The sequence below is a fragment of the Patella vulgata genome, chromosome 6, assembly GCF_932274485.2.
Source record: "Patella vulgata chromosome 6, xgPatVulg1.2, whole genome shotgun sequence".
NCBI lineage: Eukaryota > Metazoa > Mollusca > Gastropoda > Patellidae > Patella > Patella vulgata.
In genome coordinates, this window is record NC_065884.2 from 3,812,789 (window position 1) to 3,826,363 (window position 13,575).

General features: G+C 35.7%; 1 protein-coding gene across 2 annotated transcripts in view; it reads right to left on the reverse strand.

Moving 5' to 3' along the window:
- LOC126823238 (serine/threonine-protein kinase NLK) overlaps window positions 1-13,575 on the reverse strand; it is a 59,688-nt gene that overhangs the window by 29,545 nt on the left and 16,568 nt on the right. For both annotated transcript variants that reach the window (XM_050551942.2, XM_050551943.2), the window contains exons 2-3: window positions 6,731-6,860; window positions 3,002-3,057 (exon numbers count right to left, since the gene is read on the reverse strand). In XM_050551942.2, coding sequence (XP_050407899.1) covers window positions 3,002-3,057; window positions 6,731-6,860 — 186 coding nt within the window. The remainder of the gene's footprint in view (window positions 1-3,001; window positions 3,058-6,730; window positions 6,861-13,575) is intronic.

Sequence of the window (13,575 nt, forward strand, 5' to 3'; positions counted from 1 at the left end):
TTTTGCAGGGACAGCGGCATTATGGCCTACTTTTATATAGAATTCCAACTGTCAAGGGATCTTTTACGTGCACGCCAATGTGTACACGGGACCTTGGTTTGCCGTACCATCCGAACGACAGGACCGCTGTATCATAAAGTCTGTCATTGAGTCGACTGGCGTGGTTTCGAATCCCCGGTTGTACATGTACATGGCAAGGAGTAGGGTCGCCTGTCCAACCTCGCAGGTTTTCTCCGGGGCCTCTGGTTTCCTCCCACTGCTAAAGACCCCTATGCGCAAGCGAATTATTTAAATAAAATTAAACCATATGTTAGTCCCGAAATGACCTAGTTTGTGTCGAGTGGACGTTAAACCATCTCTCTCTCTCTCTCTCTCCCTTCTCTCTCTCCCATATTTTATTTCAATAATATGGTTCAATTTTATTTCAATAATTCATTTGTGCTGTAGGGTTCTATAGCAGTGGGAGTAAACCGGGGGACCTGGGGAAAACCCAAGGGGTAAGACAGACGACTGTACTCATTGTCACATACAATCAGAGAAATCAATACGTCTGCTATTAGTTGGTATGTACTAGATAGTTACTAAGAGTCAGTCGCCACGACTTCAATAGATAACATATCAACTAGTATTATCTCATTCCCAGTGAACCCTGCGTCTGCCAGACAAAACTCAATCGCAGAATTTAAGACAGCCAAGATGATAAATTAGATCAATCGTTTTAATTCATAACCCCTTCGGACATTTGACCCAGTTCCTCCATTAGGCGACCTCAATATTGGTACGAATCAATATATTGTTGAAATGCGGTGGTCAATGACTCACATAACCTCGTCTAGAACTAGTTTAAAGAAACTGAATGACAATTCTATCACGAGCACAGTTTTATCTGAATAAAATGTCAATGATCTTTTCCGTGATTCAGAGAAATCTATATTTTAAAAAAATTAAATCTGTTTTCTGTCCTGTAGGTTTTTATTGACCTATTAGCAAAGGCAACATGTCGTGTGTGTAATTGTCCTAATATGGTATCACCGAGAGCTTAAAAACAAGAATGAAGCCAATGAGTGCGCAAGATAAAATTAAAACAAATTCATGTATATGAAGAAATTATAACAGGTTAGTATTAAAAAGGAAGTGATGCTATAAAAAAAATTATGTTTTAAACAAATGAAATGAGAGAGAGAGATAGAGAGAGAGAGAGAGAGAGAGAAAGAGAGAGAGAGAGAGAGAGAGAGAGAGGGTTTAACGTCCACTCCACACAAACTTGGTCATTTCGGGACTAACATACGGTTCAATTTTATTTCAATAACTCGCATGTGCGTAGGGGTCTTTAGCGGCGGGAGGAAACCGACATAAACTAGGTCATTTTGTTACTAACATATAGTACAATTTTATTTCATTAATTCATCCGTATTTCTACATCTTTGGCAGTGGGGAAAAACCTGTAGGATCCAGAAATAACCCACGAGGTTGAACAGGGGATCCTACTCCTTGTCACGTACAAGCTGAAGACGAAACCACACCAGTTGACTCAATGACAGACCTTATTATCTAACAGACAGGAGAGAGAGGGAGAAATGGGGTTTAATGTCCACTAGATGTCAATAATTCGCTTGCGTGTGGGAGTCTTTAGGAGTGGGAGGAAAATGGAGAACCTGATGAAAACCCACAAGGTTTGACAGGCAACCCTACTCCTTGCCACTAACACTAAAGAAAACATGTGTTAAACCATACATGTAAATAAAATGAATGTATTAGTTTTATGCAGAGACTCGGCTGATGGAGCATGGCATATGAATGCCAAACTGTGTGCTATGAACGTCATTTTGCCCTGGGGCCTGTTTCACAAAATTTTAACTAAGATAAAATCCAAATTTTAGTAATTTGATTGGATAATATTAGATTGATTTTAGTGCTAAGCCAAACAAAATTTGGATTTTATCTTTAGCTAAGATTTCGAGAAACGGGGCCCTGGTGTATAGTACTTCCAATTTCGACTGCTAAGCGGTATACATCACAGGACATCATACAATTAAACTTAATTTAATTTTATTAGGTCACCATTATCATTTATTTATAATAACAAATTTAATATGTTATTCTCTTCAATATGTTATTATCTTTAAAGGGGCATTTTGGGAGATTAGATAAAGAGTTGACAATTCTCGCTATAATAATTAAAAAAAAAAAAAATAGATAATGTAAATAGAATATGCTGAAAATTTCAGTCAAATTGCTCCACTCTGAACCGAGATATTAGCTTTGTAATTTTAGGCCTAGCCTCGATCATCATTAGTAAAATCGGTACGACAAAAAACAAAGTCACGATTATCCATTTTTACGTTTAATTATCTTTCAAAAAATGGATTTCAATCTGCTTAATACCACAGGCTAGCAATGGCATCGAGAGTTGATTATGGTCTGGATAAGTTAATTAATGTCTAATTAATAATTTATATAACATTTCAGGTCTAAAGAAAGATCTGCGATAGGCAGATTTAGCTCTTGCATAATGTATGTTTAATTTAATATATATATTGTGATAATTTTCAGTCTAAAATATATTATGATAATTCAATATACATTGTAATTTTTTTTCATTCAATAAGTATTGTAACTGCTCTTTGAGCATGCTTTGTCATGGAAACAGCTCATCGTAAATAGATGTTATTATCATTGTCAGCCGTTTTTAATTCAATATGTATTGTTGTGACTGTTCTTTGAGCATGCTTAGTTTATAAAGGTAATTTATTTATATATTATAAGTTTATATATGTTGAATTTGCATAAGTTTTTAAAGGCTGAATTTGTACATTATAAGTTTATAAAGGCTGAATTTGTACATTATAAATGTAAAGGTGAATTTTTACATTATAAATGTAAAGGTGAATTTGTAAACAATAAGTTTATAAAGGTGAATTTGTATAAGTTCATAAAGGTGAATTTGTATATGATAAGTTTATAAAGGTGAATTTGTATATTTTAAGTTTATAAAGGATACATCTCTGTGAAGAAGTCTATATGTGGTGGTTGTAAAATATCTACAGATGATAACACCTGAAATAAAATAAAATATAATATAATAAAATCATTATGGTGGTAATAATAATTTGCTACACAAATATGGCGGGCATTACATAATCCATTTAATATGTAAGCCATCAAATAGTCTCTAAACGTCTTAATTGTGGCAACAGAGTCACGTGTAGTTCTTGCATAAAGGGTATTAATGACTTTAAAAATGTCTAAATAATAATATATATAACATCTGAATTCTGAAACTATCGTGGAAACAGAGTCACGTTTAGATCTTGCATAAAGGGTATCAAAGTCTTTTATCATTCTATCTTTCACAAATATTTTTAACAATTAAAATTACAAATCCAAACCCGTTTTTTGTAATTAATTTAGATAATTACAAGTTTTAAACAAAAAACATCACAATTTTAATTTAGATAAACAAATTTTTAATTAAGATTCCAAATCAACAACCGACAGAACACAAAGAGTAGATTATTAATAAACGAAACATTATACTCTACTATATCCTATAATATTATCAGGATTTTCTCGTAATAAATTTTAATTCCAGACATTCTCATGAAACTAAAGAGATAAGTTTTCGAGATAAAGAACACAGCGTAGAAAGTATATCTCTTGTTTGCTTGATTGTTTATCAATATAAATGAAACTGATAAAAGGACTAACAGGACAATCAGACATGCTCTATTTACATTATAGTAATTAAAGATTTAAAATTACAGCACAGCTTTATCCTGTCTATTATTTAAAATGACATCACATCTAATTATCACTAGTGAAAATAGTAATACATGTTACATGTAAGTGTTAAGGAGTGTGCGTTCAATATCAAGACTTCATTCAGACTTTGGCAACCATAATACCTCATAACATATGGCATGGAGAGAGAGAGAGAGAGAGAGAGAGAGAGAGAGATGGGGTTTAACGTGGACTCGACATCTAGGTTCGATTTTATGTCAACAATTCGCTTGCGCGCAGGGGTCTTTAGCAGTGGGGGGAAACCAGAGTACCCAGAAAAAAAACACAATGTTATACTCCTTGTCACGTATAACCAGGGATTCGATACCAAGCCAGCTGATTCAATTACAGACCTTATGACACAAAGCGCATCGAGCTAACCATTCGGCCAGCCAACCCCTCACGTATGGCATGGAGTGTGTCTGCCTTTATGAGCCGGCTATGCAGAAATGTTGAATATTAAGCGAGTTATTATTACAAATACAATCAATTCATGAGGATGTACAATCTGGAGACTGTTAATTCCTAATCTAGAAACAAAATCTCACATAGATGTACGATTATTCTGTTGTTAACGGGCGATGTACAACACTCCGCTTTCCAGGTTCCCCTTGAATACATCACATGGCTATATTCCTGATGTCAACGGAATGTGTACACTGCCCCCTCCCCGGGTTCCGCTAGAAAACATGCCATGGCTATACTTCTGTTGTTAACGGGAGGTGTACACCCCCCCCCCCTCTAGAATACAAAGGGAAGTGTACACCCCCCCACCCCGGTCAACCTAGAGCAGTTCCTTTGGCACTATGTTAACGGGTGGTGTACTATCCCCCTCCCCGGCCCCTGTAGAAAAGATCCTAAGGTTATAGTACTCCTGAATACAAACATGTCAGAAGTTTTTCAGTCAAGTATACGCCACCTCCATCTGACACTTTTATAGATCGTTTGTTATGTCTTTAAAAAACATTGACAGGCTATAAATAGTTCAAATAAACTGAATAAATACCATCGATGTATAATAGTTCTCAATTCAAACATGTAGCATACTTTTGATATAAACCAAGCAAGGTCAACAAAGAATATATCTTGCCTTGATATTTGTCGTAACATGAATAGAGTATTTATTGAGACCATTGATCCGTGACCCCCTTTTCACTCCTTTCGTAATCGTTATTTATTAACTTACAGTAAATAATGCAGGATGACATTTTAAAGAATATTTATTTTTTCTCAATATCTAACTTTCGTAAAAATATCATTTCTACTCCTTTCATAATCGTAATTTATTAAAGTAGCTAAGTCTCTAAGTCAATATCATCCAAAGTCTTTGACATTGACAACACAAATTATTTGTCAATTTAAATCAACATTGATGTTGTGATCTTATCGGGAAACGATGGGCTTCTGATATCCAATATTTAAGACAAAATAAGCATTTTACCATTGGTACACGAATCGTGTACCATGCATGCGTTTCAGCGCCATTTGTAACAAGGGACTCGAAGAACAAATCTTCACATATTCCACAAGTCATGTCAAATTGTGATGCCATATTCTTATCTGGAGAGCATGCGCAATAGATACTATCGGTGTAGACCGGAATAACCGGACGCTAGAGATTGCCATTCGATTGAAACTTCTGGCATATTTCGCCGAAGATAACTGATTTGAAATGAGATTAAAAATGGAAACCCATGAATGTAAATCAGTTTATATACATTCATATTACATTATATGTGCTGCGACCCATTTGTGTCAATTTCTAGGTCCCAAATATTAGCCATTTAGCTCCTTTAACTTCAGTACAGTTAATAATGGAGGATGGCATTAAAGGATTTTTTCAATATCTAACTTGTGTGAAAATATCATCTCTGGGGAATTTTGTGCCTCTCTTCTGACATTTTATGACATAATTAATCTACATTAGCATAGTATTTTGTGCCTCTCTTCTGACATTTTATGACATAATTAATCTATATTAGCATAGTATTTTATTTGTAATATTGAACATTTCTCTATAATAACAGGGGCTAGCCCTAAGTATTTCTCTAGTTAACAGGGGCTGGTCCTCAGTATTTCTCTAGTTAACAGGGGCTAGCCCTCAGTATTTCTCTAGTTAACAGGGGCTAGTCCTCAGTATTTCTCTAGTTAACAGGGGCTAGTCCTCAGTATTTCTCTAGTTAACAGGGGCTAGTCCTCAGTATTTCTCTAGTTAACAGGGGCTGGTCCTCAGTATTTCTCTAGTTAACAGGGGCTGGTCCTCAGTATTTCTCTAGTTAACAGTGGCTAGTCCTCAGTACTATGTATACAGAAACCTGTTAATTTCATGTCTGACTACCACACCCTTTCAGAAATGTTCGATACACGACTGAGTACTTTTACACAGGTCAATTAGTAACAGACAAATTATATAGCTAATAACTACAGTACATTAAGAGTGTTCAAATCAATATCTGACATAAAATCAATTACAGTTCTATTATTGATACAAGTTGATTCATACAGGGACGAAAGTACATCACAGTACACGTATGTATTAAATGATGTAAAAAAAAACAATGGCTGCATTAGGTTTTAAAGGGTACTTGTCCAGCATAAAAAATTTGATTGGCCATAATTAGGCAGGTGAAATATACTGAATTATGAGCTAAAAAAAAATATGAAATGCTCAAGCACAAAAAACAAGGTCAATTAATGTCCAACGAATGATGAATTGGAAAGGAAATGGGGAATAACGTTCTACTTTACTGCTCCGACTGGGCTAATGAAAACGGGTATACACCATACAGTTTCCTATGAGGGAAATTTTGGTCAGACAGCGGTGCTACAACTTACTCTTGTTTCAAATTCAAACTGCAAAGAGATCTTTTACGTGCACATTCGAACGACTATACGTTGTCCATTGCCATGGCCCCTATTTTAAATTAAGTTTATACATAGATGTACTTACATTGTCATGTTTAAAATGACACAGCATACGTAACTCTCTATAAACACGTTTACACGATATTAAATTTTGGAAGACGTTTGGCATCTTCTTGAGTGCAACCCTTTTCCCATCTCGAGGATCCGTTACTGCCCTGAAAAATACAACAAAATCACATGAACTTCAATAATAAAATCTTAAAAATAAAACACACTTTATATGGAAAACAATCACTGATTTATATACATATGCTCAATTGTATAATGCTACTCAAGGTTTAAACATCCATGATGCAAGAGCAAAATCTGCATATTACAAGTCTTTCTTTAGGCCTGAAATGTTATCTAAATTATCAATTAGACATTAATTAACTTATCTAGACCATAATAAACTCTCGATGTCAAGGCTAGCCTTCGATGTTGGCTGGATTAGATTCCTATATGCCACTTAACGGCCATTGATAATTAAATCAAAAAAGTGGATAATCGAGATTGTGCTGTTTATATTAATGATTTTAGTAATGATGACCGAGACTATGCGAAAATTTCACCCGCTTCGTTCTCGGCTCATAGTGGATCAATTTGACTGAAATTTTCAGCAAATTACCTATACACTATCTAGTTTTTAACTATTATAACGAGAACTGCCACCTCTTTATCTTATCTCCCAAGCTAAAAGAATGGTGTGAAGACATTAAGGTTGAATTTTGTCGACTGATGACAACTGACCAGACCAGACAGACATCAGTTGCTGGTAAAATTGATATTTTATTTATCTCATAATATTTTATGATATTAATGTTGAAGTTTGTACACATGTTGTACAATATTAGATAACGTTTCTAGACAAACATTGTAATAGCATACAAAATACATGTACAGGTCACCATATAACTATCTTTAGCTTCTCAAAGAGACTGGCCACACCTCTTTAAGGCCGACACCTGCTGTATGAGACAGAGCAGAATGAAGGGAGGGGCAGGGGGTGGGGGGTTGGGGGGTTGACGTCCTACTTCTCTGTACAAACGTACCAACTGGATTAATGAAGGTGGACATACAAGACAGCAGACCTACAGCCCACACTTATATCAAATCCAAATTGTCATGGGTTCTTTTACGTGCACTGCTATGTCTATAGGTGACCTCAGTTTTTGGTCCCATCCACACTATTCCCTGTCAGGCTTCTCATCCTGCACCAATAAGGGGATACCACGAGGGAAAATCACAGGGCGTTTTCTCGACCAACGCGGGAATCGAACCCTGGATCCCTGGTTAGTGAACCAGCACTTTATGCACTGAGTCACAGCGGCTCTAGGAACTGGGTCAAACTGAGCCACGGTGGCTTTAGCAACCGGGTCAAACTGAGCCAACATGGCTCTAGGAACCAGGTCAAACTGAGCCATGGTGGCTCTAGGAACCGGGTCAATCGGAGCCACCATGGCTCTAGGAACCAGGCAAAACCAGGATGTTTCCATCATATAACAAAAATGTTCCGGTAGGATACAATCTAAAGTAGAGAAGGTTAATAACAACATGACAATTTACAATATAATACAATACATCATAACTTATGGTAAATAATGTTTATTAGTTAACTACTGGCAAAAGGTTAAAAACAAAACTAGGGTTATTAAGGTTACAATACTAACACAGTTCACTGTATACATGTACAGTACATGTAGTTATTTAGGGTTCAGATTATCTTCCTTTGTTTCCTCAAATTATAACAAATATTTATCATTGAATTTTGTAAATAAATAAATTAATTGGACAAAGATATATGATTGACATATTGTATACCTACATGTATATATAGATGTATGGGGGCCACAGTGGTTCAGTGAGTAAGACACTGGTTTACTAACCAAGGGGACCTGTGTTCGATCTTGGTATTGAGAGAGAGAGAGAGAGAGAGAGAAATGGGGTTTAACCTCCACTCGACACAAACTAGGTCATTTCGGGACTAACACATGGTTCAATTTTATTTCAATAATTCGTTTGCGTAGGGGTCTTTAACAGTGGGAGAAAAGCGGAGAACCGGGAGAAAACCCACAAGGTTTGATCTTAGTATGGACAAACAGAGATCCTCATGTCATTTGCCTGTGTGTGTGTGTGTGAGTAGGGGGGGGGAGGGGAAGCTTTATTTGAAATTTCCCTCATAGCACACTGCATGTGATTTGCCTCTGTGTGTGTGTGGGGGGGGGGAGAGCTTTATTTAAGGTCTGCTTGTACATGTAGACATATAAACACAGAGCGGAGTTAATTAAAACCATTACTCATATAATTAACCTTTACGTTTAACTAACACAATATTGACTCAATGACATTTTCACTACTGCCAGAAAATAATTTCAGCTGCAGGTGACCCATTTCAACCCAGGTTGAGGACCTTGTCACTGACTTCAGGTCACGTTTGTCACACATTGGGTCCATATTGTCTTCAATTTAATCTCTTTAACTGTAGTTTTAACTGTTTAACGCAGCCAGAGATTAAATGAAAGCTTGGCGTAATATTGATTGCGGAAGCCATGTCAAAACTAACTTTTTAACAATAACAGTTGACACTAGGTGCACCAGCTATAAAAATATATACTCGTATGTAATTAACGAGGGTTTTTTTTTGTAAAGTTTGAAAAGTGTTTTGAGGACAGTTTCTTTTTAATTTTTAACGGAATGAATTAAAAGGTTTTATGAAAATAAAATGAAATCTGGTTTAATGTCCTATTTTTCTGCATATAGCATGGAATGGAATAGTTTGTTTATACGGTCAGGTCAAACCCATCAGATCGTTGACATGTATTTAGCTCTAATTGATGAGGGCCTGGCAAGGGACAACGCATACATGTAGTCGTTCAGATGGAACGAAAAACGAGGTCCTGTGTACATATTGGCGTACCGTAAAAGTTTCTTCATAGCACACTACAAGCTGTATGCCAGTCTTCATTAGCCCAATTGGAACAGAATAGTAGGACGTTAAACCCCATTTCATTTCATAGCTCACTGTATGGCCTGTCAGTCTTCATTAGCGCAGTTGGAGCAGAACAGTAGGACGTTAAACTCCATCATTTCATTATCCAAATAAAACTGTAACATATGTTAGTCCCGAAATGACCAACTTTATGTTGTATGGATATTCTCTCAAATTGGCGACTATTCTTAATGGATGACTAAACACTGTCTGTTTCACATAGTTACATGTAAATGCAATCAATTACAGTCATATATGTTAATTTGAATCAAACATTTTACGACTACGGGAGGGGAAAGCGTACTCCACTTATGACAGACACGCACATTAAGGCGATTAGCCTTCAGGGAGAAATTATTGACAGATTAAAAACCAATACTGATGTCAATGTCCAACACTTAATGGTTTGATAGTGCTTCTTGCTTTAAATAGCTACTCCCTAAAGATTCTACCGACATTGTCACATGGTGAAGACGGAGTACACTGGTGTTGAGAGAATAGTCACGGTTGAAAATCTGGTCGAGATAAATTGGCTCCTTGACCACAACGTACCTTTTGAATTCAACATGCAGACATACAGTAACACACTAATTAAAATAAAAAAGATGAAATAAAAAAAACAAAATGTTTGACTACTGGTCTTCTACTATATACATTTATCAACTGGAACACATTAGATTGTAATTTGTTTCAAAACAAATTCCAACTCACAGAAATCAATATGGTTCTCTATGGTGTTGTCTGTTTGAAATTCTATACTGGGTGTTCTAATGGATAATGTACATTATGTACTTTGAACATGATGAATGAACAGTTTAACGACTGTATAATATTTATTACATCAGCTAGACATATACAACACTCAGCTGTATAATATTTATTACATCAGCTAGTACAATCTTTGTATATTATTATATACAACACAATATATTTCTATATTTACATGTATGTACGAGAAACTGATCCTAAAGAAGCGCCAATCATCTTGCTGTTCTTCTTGAGGGTCGACGTTCTTACGCAAAAAATAATTGACAAGTTTGTTCCTTGGACTGACAGTCTTAAGTTTTTGACATGTCGTCACAATTCCAAGATGGCATTGATAACGTAATACTCGGTTAATATACCATCATGCTTAATGTCCTGATAAACTATAGATCATTTACATAATATAAATCTTCTATTGGAGTCACAGCTTCTCGGTGGGTAAGACGTTGGATCTCAGTTTGGGCAAAAATTCCTTCATACCACACTATACGGGGTACATGCATGTCCGTCTTCATTAACCCAGTCAGAGCAAAACAGTAGGACATTAAACCTCATTTCATTTTGTGTAAAGTTTTACGTTATAATGACAGACCTTCTGATACAGCGAGCACGCGCTAACCATTCGGCCATCCAACCTCCCATTTTTGATGGGTATTAATATGATAATGTATTACATATAAGTTTATGACTGTTGATAAACATGTATTTTTGATAAGGGAATTAATGAGGATTTATTAAGTTTATGACTGTTAATAAAGTTCATATATTTGGTCCGCCTATAAAGTCAATAACAACAATCAACAGGTGAAATTAGGTTTGAATTTGAACCCATCGAGTTGAGGTCAACAGGTGAAATGAGATTCATACAGTACTGATAATTTTTCTGCATGGCTACCTGTATTATAATAGTCATGGTTTATTTAATTCAGGTGTACTATAGGTAAACGTCCCACCTTTATATAGGATTGAGTCTATTCATCAGGTACTACCATTATATATCACCTTATACCTGTCGACACATCAAATCATGTATTTAAATTAAGGTGTGATTTGTACCACTTTCATTTTATAATTGTGTTAATCCATTTTCTGGTAACTGCGTGGTTTTCAATCAGGGAAAAATGAAATGAACTAGGGTTTAATATCCTAGTGTTTTGCTCCAACTGGGCTAATGAAGACGGGCATACACCATACAGTGTGCTATGAGGGAAATTTAGCCCGGACAATAGCCCTATATCAAATTTCAATTGTCACAGGATCTTTTACATGCATGCCAATATGTACACGGGACCTCATTTTTTCTCTCATCCTGCACAACTGACAAGGGGGAAACGAATGGAAAGTTTTCAATCCTAAGGGCATTAGAAAACTTATAATACGTTGTGTATGTACTCAGTTTATCGTGTGTACGTATCGTGTGTACGGGTAATTTAATACAGAGTGCTACGAGGGAAATTTTGTAGACCCGTTTTCATGATTCGTGTAACTCTGATTTTTAACCTGGGTGAAATTCTTCTCACCATAATTCTATAAATTCTTCGTGGGCAATGCATTTTCTTTCTCTGTGTAATTGAATTATAACGGCCATGATCTAGTAAGTGTTCTATTGAATGGTACAAACAGATTATTTCCTGTCATGTGAACCTCCCAGGAGTCGTAAATAAATACTATTCTGAGACTTAACACAGTTATTCATTTCATTGGTGACTGGACGGCAACTCGGGTTTCTTTTCGGTGTACTTCAGTATGCACACCGATGTCCCTTTTTTTTTTGTCCCATCCCAGTTAATGGGCAGCGGGGAACTCAAATGAGAATTCCTGGTGTCGTTGTTGTTCTTAGTGTTTAACATCTGCATCCACCGAAAGACAAGTTGTCTTTTTTTTTCATTTTAATTATTTTAGTGCATGCGCATGGGACTTTCCTGTGGGAGGAAGCCGGAGTACCCGGACCCAGAGTAAACTCCCTAAGTTGAGAAGGCGCCCCTATCTCCAAGCCACATATGCTCACAATATATATCCATTTATATACTACCTGTATACAATTTACCTGTTAATACAGGTGAGTGTTATACAGGTAGGTGATAAAGTCATTGCCATTACATCACATTTATAAATAGTGTTGTTGTTCCAGGGTTTATATATAGGTCAACACAAGATTACAGCCAGGTAACAATGGTCAGTCTACAACACACCTGTCGTTAGTCTCATACAACACCTGTCATATTGTCATTGTCCATCAGTCAAAATCAATCATCAATTAACACCTGTCTTTATTACTTTTATCTCTATTCTCATTGGTCAGATTAAATCTTGAAATTAATGCCTGATCAATCAATCATATAAAAACCGAATTACTTCCATTCTACCATATAAATTAATGAGTCATCTGTCAATAAATTAACTATAAATCACAATTAAAACACAAATTTACGGGTTTTTTATTGCCATGGTTATAGTTATGCATTTCTTTAAACATACATTATGCAATTGATAAATCTGCCTATTGCAGGTCTTTCTTTAGGCCTGAAATGTTATCTAAATTATTAATTAGACGTTAATCAACTCTCATTGCCATCACTAGCCCGTGATATATACTGGATTTGAATACATTTTGTGATGGATGATTTAACGTCAGAATGGATAATCGTACTGACTTTAGTAATGATAATCAAGGCCTAAAATTAAAAAGCTAATATCTCGGTTCAGAGTGGAGCAATTTGACTGAAATTTTCAGCATATTCTCTTTCTGTTATCTTTATTTTAACTATTATAGCAAGAACTGTCAGCTCTTTATCTAATGTTACCTAATGATCGTTTAGTTATAACATAAAAATATGACAAAAATTCATAACTGTGATTTACCCTACAATAGTTTATAAATAGTCAATAGATATTGTGAGAAAAATGCAAATGCTGTGTTTAGATTTTCAATTTGGTCATCTATGCTACACATGTTATGAGATCAACTTGTACATGTTTTACAAACAAGATGGTACACAAGAGTCCCATGGTCAAATACTGCCATGATTATAAAGAGGAAATAAATGAGGTACTATAGTTAGAGATTCACCTTCTGATCTAGTAGCAGGTTGAGGCCAGGGGTCATAGAAGGGGCAATCATTCAAACACACACACAC